Source organism: Artemia franciscana, chromosome 15 (genome assembly GCF_032884065.1).
Source record: "Artemia franciscana chromosome 15, ASM3288406v1, whole genome shotgun sequence".
NCBI classification, from domain to species: Eukaryota; Metazoa; Arthropoda; class Branchiopoda; order Anostraca; family Artemiidae; genus Artemia; species Artemia franciscana.
Window position 1 is genome coordinate 31,081,267 of NC_088877.1, and position 13,701 is coordinate 31,094,967.

Here is a 13,701-nt window from a genome sequence, read left to right on the forward strand (position 1 = left end):
TAAAGGAGGTCGGTATCTTGCAAAGAATGAGGTGTATACTGTAAATGTCGTTCTTTCCAATTCTCTAGACTTTATCAAAATATTTGTTTATTTTGTCTGATGTTTATGGGAATAGTGTTACAGGTTAGCTCAAAAAAAGAAAAAAAAAAGAAAAAGAGAATAAAAAGGAGCCACATCGCCACTTTCCGCGGAAAAAAGTGTTTTCCTTGTTGCTCAAGGCATGGAACTTTTTTAACGGATTTTTTTTTTCTTTTAACGGAAGTTTTGGTTATGGCAATTCCCATGGTGTACTAGCCATTTCTATCTGACACCATTTACATGGTGTTTTAGACTGTTTTTCAAAATGTTCCTAAATTTTTTTTCCAAAAAGCTGTTACCATTAAGATTAGTCGAAATAATAGTTACCATTTCTGAATCAGCCTCAAATGGCGATTTTTTCTCAGATTTCTTCAATCAACGATTTTGGAAACTCGTTTTTAAATTTTCAATTACTATGGACTAACTAACTTCGTTCTTTACTAGGTCGCAATAGACGCGGCAACCGCGTCAATTCAAATGACGCGGCAACCGCGTCATTCAAACCGCGTCAATTCACATAGTCAATTCACAATGTCATATTGCAACGTAAGATACTTAACGCAGGACTCTTCATTGCCGTGTAATTGATGAGCCAAAAATAATCCACCTACCATTAAAAAGTTTTTCCTCTTATATACTTTTTGTAAAACAATATGATATACCTTATATTATCATGTATATTAAGGGTCTGATCTCGGTCTGGGAAAACAAAAGAATTTCAAAAAAATTGCTCAAAACACCAAATGCTAAATAGGGTCAGTATTTAATATTATTTTTTCAATTCTATTGTAAGAGATTTATAAATTAAAGAACAAACTCTTACACATAGTAAGTGATTATATACGGGATCGGTATAGTTAATTATAAATGGGTTTTATTTAAGTTTCGTTGGTAACATGGCCTTGGAGATAGCTGATTACATAAAGGATCGGTATAGTTCATTATAAATAGGGGTTTCATCGGTATTATGGTTGTAGAGATAGTTCAAACTGATTAAAGAAGAAACCACGTTATGCAGTAACTAATAATATAATCCGGGTTGCAGTGGTAGCTAGCAACCTAGTAAGAGACGATCATGTCCAGCAGCCCATAACTCTTAATTTACAGTAAAAAAAAGGTTGAGTTAGAAGAAAATAAAAATGAAAAAAAGGAAAAAAGAAGAAAAAGGTGAAACGTAAGAAAAAAGAAAAGGGACAGTAAGGAAACACCAAATGCTGAATAAGGTCAGCAATCATTATTATTTTTTCAGTTCTATTGCCAGTTTCCTCTTTGATCATTTCCTCCAGAGTCTTCCCTTTTCTACCGAATTCCCAGTGCATCTCTGACAAAAAAAAAGGGAGGAACAAAAACTACCCAAGGTATAGAGAAAAGTTTGATAGTGGTGACATAGCTCGAGGGCAAGGGAGGGCAGCATCCATTGAAAAAGTTTTCCCCAGTTTTGCTCTTTTTAGCTAAAGTAAGGATCGTAAGTTTACATTGGCTAAGCATAGAAAATATACACTTTCATTGAGCTCTTCTTAGCTAAAAAATTTCTAGTTTCTTTCGAAATGACTTTGACTTTTTTTTATAGCTAAAGTAAGGATCATAAGTGTAAATTGGCTGAGCAGAGAAAACCCATACTTCTATTTGAGCAATTCAGAAACTAAGTCTAGGGGGGAAATCTAGGAGGGCAAGTACCAACCCTGAATCCCCCTACCTCTCCCAATGTATGCCACTAGGGCCAAATGGCTTGATATTTAAGTATTTTAGGTATTAGCTTTTATTTGTTTTTTTTTTGGGGGGGGGGGGATTTGCTTTAGGTTTAGAGTGAAAAAGTTGAAACCAAATCTTTTCAGTGGTTCTAACTTCCTATAATTAGAAAAGTTCATCCAATTGGTCTTAGATTTCTAACGACTCATTTACTGGTTACTGTCACTAGGTAAACAAATTTTAAGCCTTTTCTTTTTTTTCTTTTTTTTAACTTTTTTATCTATTGAACTTCTGTTGCTTAGGATCTTACCTCCTTCTACAAAATCATAATATTCTAAAGAAAAATATATATGTATTTACATAAATAAATATTTATTTCATAGGAACAAAATCTCATCACAAACTGATATGAGAAACAAGGTTGCACTGAGATCCATTCTCGAGCGCTAGGCAACAAAAGAAGTAAAAAACATAAGAGATTCAAAAGGAGTAACAAAAATGAAAAAATATAATCACTTAAACAAAAAGTGAAAAACTGAATATCAGAATAACCATAATATAAAAGCAATAACATATATATTTGAATCACAGCTGGGTTACGTAAGAAGTCACTAAATAGTAAATATGAAAGGCTATTCATTGTATAACCGTCTCTTTTTCAGTAACGTTGATAATATGATTAAACTTCTTGTGTCCCGCCTGATTTCCTCCGATTCAGAACTTTCTTCGGAGAGTGATTTATCAATTGATATATGTCTTTCGTCAACTGCTTCTGTATCGACGGGTATTCTGCTTACTGAACGCTTTCGTTTTCCTCTGGAAAATAGAATAGAAAGTCAAATAGTTGCATTAATATAAAAAATTTAAGTAAAAAAAAAGTTTAATGCTTGGACCAGCCTGTTTTCTTCCTTCTATAGTGATTGCTTCAAAAGGTCTGTTTTTTTTTCTTTTTCATCGATGACGGCTTAACGGAAAAATTTCCTGTAATATCTACTTTGTCTTTTTGTTTTACTAACTGGCTAAAATTTACCCTGGTTTAGTTTCGTCTCTTTCTTGATTGTTTTTTTCTTTACTCCTTTTTTCGTAATTCATGTATAGCCTGTATGATCTCAGAACGTATTTAAGCTCAAAATGGCTGTAATGTAAAAGCTTAACTTTTCAGACTAGCAAGTAAATTCATGTAAGTAAATAAAAAAAATTATGTGAAGCGGAAAATATATTGACCGTTTTTCGTTAAGGGAGGAAAACATGTTTTTATACAAGGATCTTGTAATCAGAGCTTTGTTTAATTGCATATATCCTGACCCCAGGTTTCATCGTGTGGCTGTACAAAATAATTAAAATACGCGATTTGAATTACTTTGATTGTAAAATTGGTTTTTATTTGTAGTCACGAACAAAACTGTTCTTATAACTACACGCATAATAAACACAAAAAAAAGCTCCCGAGTGCTATGATGGTAAATAAGGATAGAAGTAACAGTTTGCAAGAAGAGAAAAAAATTCAAGAGGTATGAATAAAAAAAATTGGAGGAAGGGATTAAAGCAATAAAAAGCTAAAACTTAGAAAATGAAATACACAAAAATTCAGTTATTGTCCATTTCCTTTGTCATTCGTTGAACCCAATATCTTGAAACAATTTAAAACTTTTAACCTGAGTGCATTTAAAAAAATTCTAATCGTATTCCTTATGATTTTTTCTTATTATTTTCCATATAATTTTTTCTTTTACAAGACTCCAAAATGTCATTATACGTTTTTCTTGTTTTAATTCAATTTATTAGAGCAGCCCACCACAATTTATCTTTAAAAAGACGCAAGTCAAATTTCCTCACAGAATGGGAATGATATAGGGCAATGCTATAGGCCTTTTTTTTTGTTTTGTTTTTTTATCGTTAGCTTTTAAAAATTTGTCTAAAAAGTATTAATAGCCTGTACCAGACATGTACGCAACATTGTACTCTTGAAGAGGGGGGACAGGAGTAAACAATCAATTTATTTGATAATCTATTAAGAAATAACCAGAAATTTAGAAAAAAAATCAGGATTTTGGAGGGTACATGTCCCTAGGTCTCTCATCTTGCGTATGTACCTAGTCTATACGCCACTTAGTTTCCAAAATAATATTTATATTTTTAGTATGCTTACATCTTGGCAGGATTGATCATTCCTAGACCAACAGGCAAGGTGACATATCGACCCCGCAGCTTAGCAAGAGCTAACAGTGTTTCAAGTTCTGCCAATCTTTGATCTGACACTCTCTTCGACCTAGAAAAGAATTAAAAATTAAATTATTGCACAAATTAAGCACAAAAAATGAACAAACAGGATAGTCTTTTATTGTTATTTCCTAAGCATCAAATTTCCTTTTTCTAATTTATCGCTAGAAATATTTAAAAAAGAAAAAAAAATCAAGTGGCAAAATGTAAATTTGAGCCGTCTCTAGAATAGGACTACCACAATTTCAAAAGAATTAAATTAGTTATAGTCTATATTTTAATTATTCCTTATTCCTTGTTTTATATTTGCTATGCGGCGCTGCACGTTACTTAATATTCCTTTTAAGTTCCTTCGACTATATAGATTTAAACCTTTGCATACAAGCATTTGCCCTAATTAAATTTTCTACTATATTGTTTTTATTTATTTTTGTATTTTTTATTGTGTTTGTTATATTATATTGTTTTTATTATTGTTTTTTATTATATTTATCACATTTATTATATTTAATTTTTATTTGTGCCCATCATTTATTTCTTCGTAGCCTGAAAGCAAAAAGGCAACAAATGCTTTGGAAACATCGATTTTGACGACACAATCTGAGCTTTTGTGTTCTTTGAAGCATATCTGAACGAATTCTGATGGATAAAATGGATTTGCCAAACTTGCTTAAACTAATTTTTTAGAAGTGCCTTTTGTAATGATTTTTCCTTTTTCTTTCAATGTTTGAATCTTGTCAAATTTAGTCAATTAGTCTATTAAGTCAAATAAAATTAAAATTTTGTCAAACCCTGCAAGTGACTGCAGACAGTTTATAAAAAAACATATAGAGATAAAGAATAAAACAAGCTTGAAGAAGTAGAGTAGTATTGGTTGAACTTATCCTAAATTAGTTAAATAAGACGTACAAAATGCTATAGTACATTAGTTTATCTAATTTATACATAAAATTATTTATACAAGCTAAACTGTTTGGTCCAAATAATCATTAGCAGTGCTTTTCTAGCAAGAAAAAATACCATGAATAAAATGATTGATTGATTGTCATAGAAACGGTGAAATAAAAATTATAAATACTCTAAAAATTTGGCCAGTTTGGAATTTTACCTTCCACACAACATATTATTATTGCTCATTTAGTTCTACTAAGAGTTTATTTAGCAAAATTGGCAGCAACCTGAAGGAAGGCAAAGTAGATTAAATTATGCTTTAAACAAATTTTAGTTAAAAAAAATGAATAGAAAATCATTATTATAATTCGAATAAAAACAAATCTTATCGAACCTTAGTTTCATTATTACAATTACGATTTACGAATAAATTCCTATTCTTAATCATAAATTCTATTCTTTTCATGCGTAAATCAGAAGCTATAAAAATCCTCCTAAATAGAGATAATTCAACTATCAGTAATTACAAGACTGGCATTTAAGACGTGCCGCTTAGTGTATAAACTACACTGTAACCCACCTTCTAAGTGGAATAGCATCCGTCAGCACTGAAGAGAGAACGATAGCACAAAATATTAGTCCAACATTTGATTTCATGTTTTTACCAGCAGCAATTATTCCTCAAATATATTAGAATAGAATTCTTTAATTCACTTCACTTCTTTACTCTTTGATTGATTCTTCTTGATTGGTCTTGGAAATGTTTTACCATCAGTATTTATAGGAGCTTGTCTGATTTCCCGGGATTTTATCGTTTAGTGTAGGCTGAATTCCATAGTTCACAAGAGGGCGGAGACTTCTGCTTTTGATTGCTTACGTTAACTATTGCGGCGGCATTAACTATAGTTACATAGCTGATTGAAACGAGTTATGACGCTATAATGACGCGCGTTTGTGCAAAAGCTTATTGTAGTTCCGAATTTACTTTCAAGGTCGTTAGAGCTTCAAAGTTCTAGATAACTGTTCCTCGTAACAGTTATTGTCACGGTTTCATTTATGCGCCTTAATATGCTTTTGGCTTTGAAAATTTAATTCAAATTTAGTCTTGTTTTAATCCTTTTTCTTTTAAATTCATTCTTTTAATTGAGTAAGTCCCAATCTTATGTTTGTTTTTCTGGATTTAAGATTTCTTACATACTGGAAAATTTGCATTTACTTATAAACGCCTATCCAAAAACGCTGATTTCTGACGGAAACAATGGCTAAATCTTACTTTAAAGACTAGGCCAGCAATTCTCCTAGAACGACCAGGTAGTGCAGAAACATTTTACCTTTTTACCCCTGTCCGTCAAAATACTGTTCTACTCTCAGTTTTATTTTACATCTTAAGAGGAGAGAAACCAATAGACACCCTCCCGAATGATATTCCTCGTTCTAACTTCTTTCTGGGTCTAGAGACAATCAATGTTACACTCAATTTTGACATTTTGCACCTGTAATAAACCAAAACTAGGTTAGAGCATTAGAGAGGACTGTTAGCATTAGGACTGTCTTGCCCTGATGATGACTTGCCAGAGCTTATATTTGCAACCTATATTTCCTTCTTGAAGGTATGCAATTGATATGTGAAAATCATTGAAATAAGGTAAAGTTGTAACACCTTTCATCTTTCAGAGTCAGGCAGTAGCGAATTATTAAAGTTCCTGCCTGAATTATTAAATTCAGGCAGAATTATTATCTGCCTGAATTATTAAAGGATATATTGGATAGTGCTGAAAAAGAAAAACATTTCATTCTTGCAAGCGAAGAACAGTATTCGCTTAAAAAGACCTGGAAAAGATTTTGAGGATTTGTTTCATGTTAAACATGTAGCACCAAAACGAATGTTCTCAGCACTTGAAAACAAGTCCTATATAAATATACAAGTCCTATATATAGGACATATAAATAAGTCCTATATAAATAAATATGTTGCATACTAACCCAAGGGTTAATTCAAGCCCCATTGTTGCCAGGCTAGCCACAAAACATTAACGTCAGAATCTGGAACTACCATTCAAAACTGAATTCAGAGCACGTAAAGTTTCCGACATAAATTATTGACCACGAGACTAGGCTTTTAAAATTCATTCTTTGTAAGTTTTGCTCATCACCAACAATCGCTCTTAATTAATAAACTTGTTAAAAAAAACAATATTAAATTCTTTAGTTAGATGAACATCAGTCAAGTAATAAGGTATTTAGTTCTGTATTCAACACGTGAGAAAAGACTACTACACGGTACCTGTGTGTTTCAACAATCACCGATGAATGTTCGAAATACCTTTTTTTTTTCTCCTTGAATTTAGTCAGAGTTGCCAATCAAATTTTTCAACTTAATGCAAGGCTTGATGATGACACATTAGGTTAGAATTGATCAGGTTTTGTTAGACGAGGTTATGCTGGTTTAGATTAGCTTAAGTTGTGTTTTTAACCCATTTATGATATTCAAGACCAAATTTAACCTATATATATATATATATATATATATATATATATATATATATATATATATATATATATATATATATATATATATATATATATATATATATATATATATATATATATATATATATATATATATATATATATAGCTATATAGCGGGGCCCCGGTACTCGGTATTTGGCAGGCTTCTATATATGGATTCTCATTGTCGCTCGTCAATTTGAGACAATTTGCTGTCTTTTCACATTGCAGTCTTTTCAAAGATATTTGATAATTAAAGGAAGTCTGATTTCTAACAACGATATCTACTAAGCTTCAAACTTTTTTTTTAAGGTTTTTGAATTGTTGTAATCCCTTGTTAAAATATACACTCTCTCACTGCAATTGTCTAAAATCTACCGCGTTATTGGCGCTTTACTGAAAACTGTATGTGTTGAACAGTCTTGGAAAGTACAAATAAAATCAAATTGAATGTGTAATATAAAATATTATTAATTGTTGAAAGATCATCAATTCAAGATTTTATTTCATTGTAATTTAAATTTTATATGCTGTAATAACTGAAAAAGAAGATATTTGCAATATAATTCGTTTTCAGTGAAGCGCTAATGATGCAGTAGGCTTAGGTTTTTACAGTTAAAGAAGGGAGCAGTATACAAAATCTTTTTTTTTAGTGAAACTATATTTGTTTTGAACAGTCTTAGAAAGAACTAATAAAATTATGCTGGATATTTGATGTATAATGATGCTAATTGCTGAAAGCTCATCCGATCAAAATTTTAGTGTAATTTTAGCGTTTATTTTCAATATTAAGTACAAAAGAAAATACTTATAATACAATTCGTTTTCAGAAAAGTGCCAATGACGCAGTAGGTTTTAGACTCAAGGGTTGTTAGCCCCCGAGGCATTGTTATTTTGCCTTAGGAATATATTGAACAAAATAACTATTTCAAAATTTTGACCGGGTCTATTTCAGGGAAAAGGGTGTAAAAGGGGATTGGTTGCCCACTCATAACTTTTGACTCTTAAAAGGGAATGATAACTTTCGATTTCTATTCAAATGAGCTGTTTTAGAAAATGAGGAGTTCTTAGAATTAAAACAAAAAACAATAAAACGTCAAAACCTTATGGCCTTTACGACCTTTAGTTTTCGATTGTATGAAACTTAGTAATAGAAAAAAATAAATTGTGCTGCGAATCCTCACGTTTGCGCTTCGAATGGGAGAAGATTATGGGATCAGGTTGGATGCTAGGGGGTTGACGGGGCTGGCTAAGCACAATCTTAGGGCACAAATCGCAGCACATGCAGGAGATCCAGAAAAAAGCAATAAAACATCAAAGCCTTATGGCCTTTATGACCTTTAGTTTTCTATAGTCTAAGACTTTTTGGAACAATATAGCTATTTCTACATTTGGATCGGGTCTATTTGAGGTGAAGAGGTGTAACGGGGTATTGGTTGCCCTATCATAACTGTAGAATCTCAAAACGGAGCAAGAACTTTCGATTTCTATTCAAATGAGCTGTTTTTTAAAAAAACGAGGAGTGTTTAGAAAAAGAATAAAACATCAAAGCCTTATGGCCTTTATAACTTTCAGTTTTCTATTGTCTGAAACTTGATAACAGACAAAAATTGTGCTTCGAATCCTCCCATTTGTGCTGCAAATGAGAGGATATTAGGCGATCGGGTTTGATGCTTAGAGGGTGGACGGGGCTGGCTGTGCACAACCTTCCAGTGGTGGCCCTGATTTTTTCTAGGAGACAACCATTCACAATCAGTATATACAGCTATCGTGCCATTTGCGCTGCAAATGGGAGGATATTCGGAGATCGGGTTCGATGATAGGGGGTGGACAGGGATCGCTGTGCCCAAGTTTCCGCCGGTGGCCCTGTTTTCACTAATCTTAGTGCACAACTAGCAGCACATTCAAGAGATCCAGAATTAAGCTTGTCCTCTTTTCTTCATAAATAATCTAAAAAAAGGGAAACTAGAACTTTCAATTTCTAGTCATTTGAGTCCCTTCCGAAGTGTATGCGACCACCTCTTCCGTAAGAGCCTTTTCCCCCTTGGCATAAGCCGAAACCCTTCCCCCGAGCTGGGGGAGAGTATTTTGAACCCGAGTAGTTTGTCATCTCATCGTTGGACTATTTCTACATTAATGGCTATCTCAAAATTTCGATCGAATACATTTTGGGAAAAGAGAGTGTGGGTGGGGGGATGCCCTCCAATCACTTTTGATTACTCTTGAAAGGTAACTAGAACTTTCGATTTCCAATCAAATGGGCCATGTCTGAAACTTTTACGAACACCCCTTGCATTAAACCTTACACGTCCCCGGAGTATAACTAACAACAATTGCCACTGGACTCTAGGGAGGGTGCAACCCCGGAGTTTTTGTTATTTGATCTTTAAACTATTTTGAGGAAAATGGCTATATCCAAATTTTGATGCATTTGGGAAAAACGGGCTTGGGGGGGGGGGTTACAACCCTTCCCTCGGGATCTGGGGGGGAGATGACCCCGAAGTTTTTGGTATTTGATGATGAGACTATTTCGAACAAACTGGCATCTCAAAATTTTGATTGGATACATTTGGTGAAAATAGGGTGTGTGTGGGAGGTGATAGACGCCCTCCGATCACTTTTGACTCATAAAAAGATAACTAGAACTATCACTTCCCAATCAAATGAGCCACTTCTGAAGCCTATAAGATAAAAACGTATCTTATAGAACATAAAACGTCTTACATAAAAACGTATATGCCTTCGGGGCATATCTTAAAACACTTGTTCTAGGGCTTTGGAAGGTTATATCGACCGCATATTTTTTTAAAACAGACTTTTGAACTATTTCCAACAAAATCGTTGTCTCAAAATTTTTCAAGGATGGTTTTGGGGGGAAAGGCGGGGGGGGGGGGCTGATCATTTTTTACTCTTAAAAAGCAAACTATATTTTTAATTTTCCGATCAAATAAGCCCCCTCTGTAGTTTACGCGAGCACCCCTTCCCTAAGAGCCATATATTCACCCAGGGCATAACTTACAACTCCTGCCTCCTGACCATGGGGGGGGGGGTGTCGATCATGGAGCTTTTATTATCTGATTTTTGAAATATTTTTAGCAAACAGCTATCTGAAAGTTTTTTTGGATGCACTTGGAGAAAAAGATGGGTGGGGGAGTAGCTGCCCTCCAATTATTTTAACTCTTAAAAAGGGACTAGAACTTCCGATTACCAGTCGAATAAGCCCCCTCCGAAATTTATACGACCACCAATTCTATAAAAACCTTGTATTCCTCCAAGGCATAACTTAAAACTATTGTCCTGAGGGCTAAGGGGGGGGGGGGTTGTCATCCTCAAAGACATAATTTCTGGACTTTCAACTACGTTGAACAAAATGGTTATCTCAAAATTTTGATTGGATGTGTTTGGGTTTATGATGGGCATAGATGGTGGGGGGTATTTGACGTTTAATCACTTTTGAATATTGAAAAGGGCACTAGCCCTCTCAATTTCCAATTGAGTTAGCCCTTTTTGAAGTTTCTACGACAAATTCTTCTATACGAAGTGCCCCGGGGAAAAAACATTGTACCAGCATCGTTCTTTACTTAGGCAGCACTATTGCACTGCCAGAAGAAATATATCTGACATGAGAGGGGAGATACCACCACCATCCCAAGCACCCTTATTACGTGCTTACTTCAAAAATATTTTCAGAAATGAAAGGAGATTAGAGATTAATTTCTACTCTCCTCTCCGCGCCTAATAATCCTTCTGTATTTACTTGATGGCTGGTGGTGAGTCGGGTAATTTATTCATAAGAATCTAATTTTGTAGGCTTCAGGCCCGCTGTCCCTCCCCACTACACAAAGATTAAGACTGCATTTTAAACTTATACAAGATACCATGATAAATTACACTCAAGAATTTATTATTTAAACTATTCAACTTTAAAGCAGGAATATTGTTCAAGCGAAAATAATCAAACAGATCGCGGTAACGAACTGTCAGTAAAGAGCGACCCGGCTCAGTAGTAACCGAAACTCTGAGAAACAGAATGTTGGTACCAATAGACACATCAAAAGAATTTGATTCTTATGCTGATTTCAAATATACAAGGTTTACCAAGTTTAGTCTTATCCCTCAAAAGTTACCAGCCTGAGAAAAATTGCCTTATTTTCAAAAAAGGGGAAAACAACCACTAAAAGTCACAGAGAAGAGTCACACTAAGAGTCTTAATGAACATCATACCATCAGATTCAGTGCATCAGAAAACCCTACTGAAGAGGTTTCAAGCTCCTATCTGTAAGAAAAAAATGTAAAATTTTGTATTTTTTGCCAGAAGAAAGATCACGGATGCATGTTTATTTGTTTTTTTTTCTTTTTTCCCCAGGGGTGGTCGTATCGACCCAGTGGTCCTAAAATATCATGAAAGGACGTTACATGCGAAGATCTTCCACGGAGGAATTTTTCATGGAAGAAGGGAAATTTCCAAAGGGGGCTCCGGATCTCCCAGCATTATTTAAAAAAGATTAGAAATAAAATTTAAAAAAACAAGTCTTCTCAACTGAGAGTAAGGAGCAACGTTAAAACTTGATACGAACAGAAATTATTACATATATGAGAGGTTTGCCCTGTCCTCAATACCTCACTCTTTGCGTAAATTTTTTTTAGTACTTTCTGAAGAACTTTTTATTCTAATTAAACCACCTTTGTGATTTTAGCGTAAAGAGCGAGGTATTGACGACAGGGCGAATCCCCCCCCCATATACGTAATAATTTCTGTTTGTTTTAAATTTTAATTTTGCTTTTAACTTTCAGTTTAAAAAACTTGTTTTTATCAATTTAATACCATTGAAAAGATGGATCCAATTCCTCTCCTGACTTTCAAGAAAAAAAAAACTTGTTAAAAAAGATTGTTCCAAACCATTTCAGGCTATGGAATTACCTCATTTACACATAAGGTACGTGAGGTATTTACAACCCCTCCCTCTTTAAGTGTCAGAAAATCCACTGATTTTTAAGGGTTTTAAATAAGATGCCTGAGGCCAATACTTCTACTTTGAATATGTGCTTATGTACTGATTTTTTTTTCAGTGCAAAATAGAGCTTCGCAGGCAGAATTTCAAAAAAAAAAAAAAAAAAAAAACAGATAAAATCTACGTAAGGGTCGCATTAGCTTCCAAAAGAGCGACAGTTTATATAGCTCGTCTTATTGTGATCATATCATGTTGGGAGGAGTAGTTTTTTTTTCAAGTTATTTTTGCCCAGTTTCTTTTCATTCATTAACGTAAAAAAAGTGATCATACTTTTATTGTGATCATAGTATGTTGGGAGGAGACTTTTTTTTCTAAGTTATTTTTGTCCAGTTTCTTTTCACTTCATTAACGTAAAAAAAGTGTTTTTTTCCAAAAAAGTGACACAATTTAGAGATTTTTTATTGAGCCTTGGCTTTTTCTACATCCCCATAAAGTTTGAAGCTGATATGCACTAAAAATCATATTTGTGTGTCTGATATTGCTACAAGCGAACTTTATTTCAAAAATTGTTCTTCTCATTGAGACTTGTTTTTTTCTGCACAACTTTATCAAACCAATAACAGAAAAACATTTTTTGGCCGATTTTAGGGTGTCATGATTGGATAAAATTCATTTTTTCCCAAAAAATTTATTCCTTTTAGATCCAATTTTAAGCTGATCAGGGGTATGATGTTTATGGGTTTGTTTTTGGGCATCACAATTTTGTCAGTACTTTTGTATTGATCAATTTAAGGTGATTGGTTCCTAGGCGATTTGAGAAAAAAGAAAAAGAAGTTCCGGCCCTTCTTCATGCAATCCAAATTTATTTTCAGTTTCTTTTGTGCATTAGAGTTCTTTTGACCCAGAATGTACAGATAAAAGTTACAAGCTGTTTGGAAAGAAATTAATTAGCCATTATCTGGCCTTATTTTCTCGCTAGCTAATATATTTGTCAGCTTTCTTTGTGTTTTGGAGTACACGTCTCAAGGGCTTTGGGATATAAGGTACAAGGTGACCAAAAAGTAAAGTTCGTTACCTATTTTTGGGCTCTATTGTTGAGGAGGGCGGAGAAGCCCACCCAACCTAAGCATTGTTTGTATATTGGGGTCTTCTTAGCCATGAGTTTTACGAATGTTGATTTCAAGCCGTTCGAAAAAAACCTTTTTACCCCTTTTTGGACCTGTTTTTGTGCAGACCAACGCTGCTCATTTAGGTTATTTTGGTCTACTACTACCACTACTAACAACTCACCGCAGCACCAAGCCGCCTGAAACCAACACAGCTCGGCACGCTCCTCTTCCATCCCAATCTTTTCAAAGCCTC

At 33.9% G+C, this 13,701-nt stretch overlaps 1 protein-coding gene across 1 annotated transcript; it reads right to left on the reverse strand.

The window, feature by feature from the left end:
• Positions 1-2,122: 2,122 nt before the first annotated feature.
• LOC136036344 (uncharacterized) lies at positions 2,123-5,644 on the reverse strand. Its single transcript, XM_065718495.1, has 3 exons — positions 5,459-5,644; positions 3,917-4,036; positions 2,123-2,583 (listed from the first exon to the last, which is right to left on the reverse strand). The coding sequence occupies exons 1-3, from the start codon at positions 5,533-5,535 to the stop codon at positions 2,400-2,402; spliced, it is 381 nt and encodes a 126-aa protein (XP_065574567.1). The 5' UTR covers positions 5,536-5,644; the 3' UTR covers positions 2,123-2,399.
• Positions 5,645-13,701: the final 8,057 nt, after the last annotated feature.

Coding starts and splice junctions, on each gene's coding strand:
- LOC136036344 (XM_065718495.1), bottom strand. CDS start 5,535: ATGAAATCAAATGTTGGACTAATATTTTGTGCTATCGTTCTCTCTTCA. Junction 4,037..5,458: donor GATGCTATTCCACTTAGAAG/GTGGGTTACAGT, acceptor ATTCTTTTCTAG/GTCGAAGAGAGTGTCAGATC. Junction 2,584..3,916: donor ATGATCAATCCTGCCAAGAT/GTAAGCATACTA, acceptor TCTATTTTCCAG/AGGAAAACGAAAGCGTTCAG.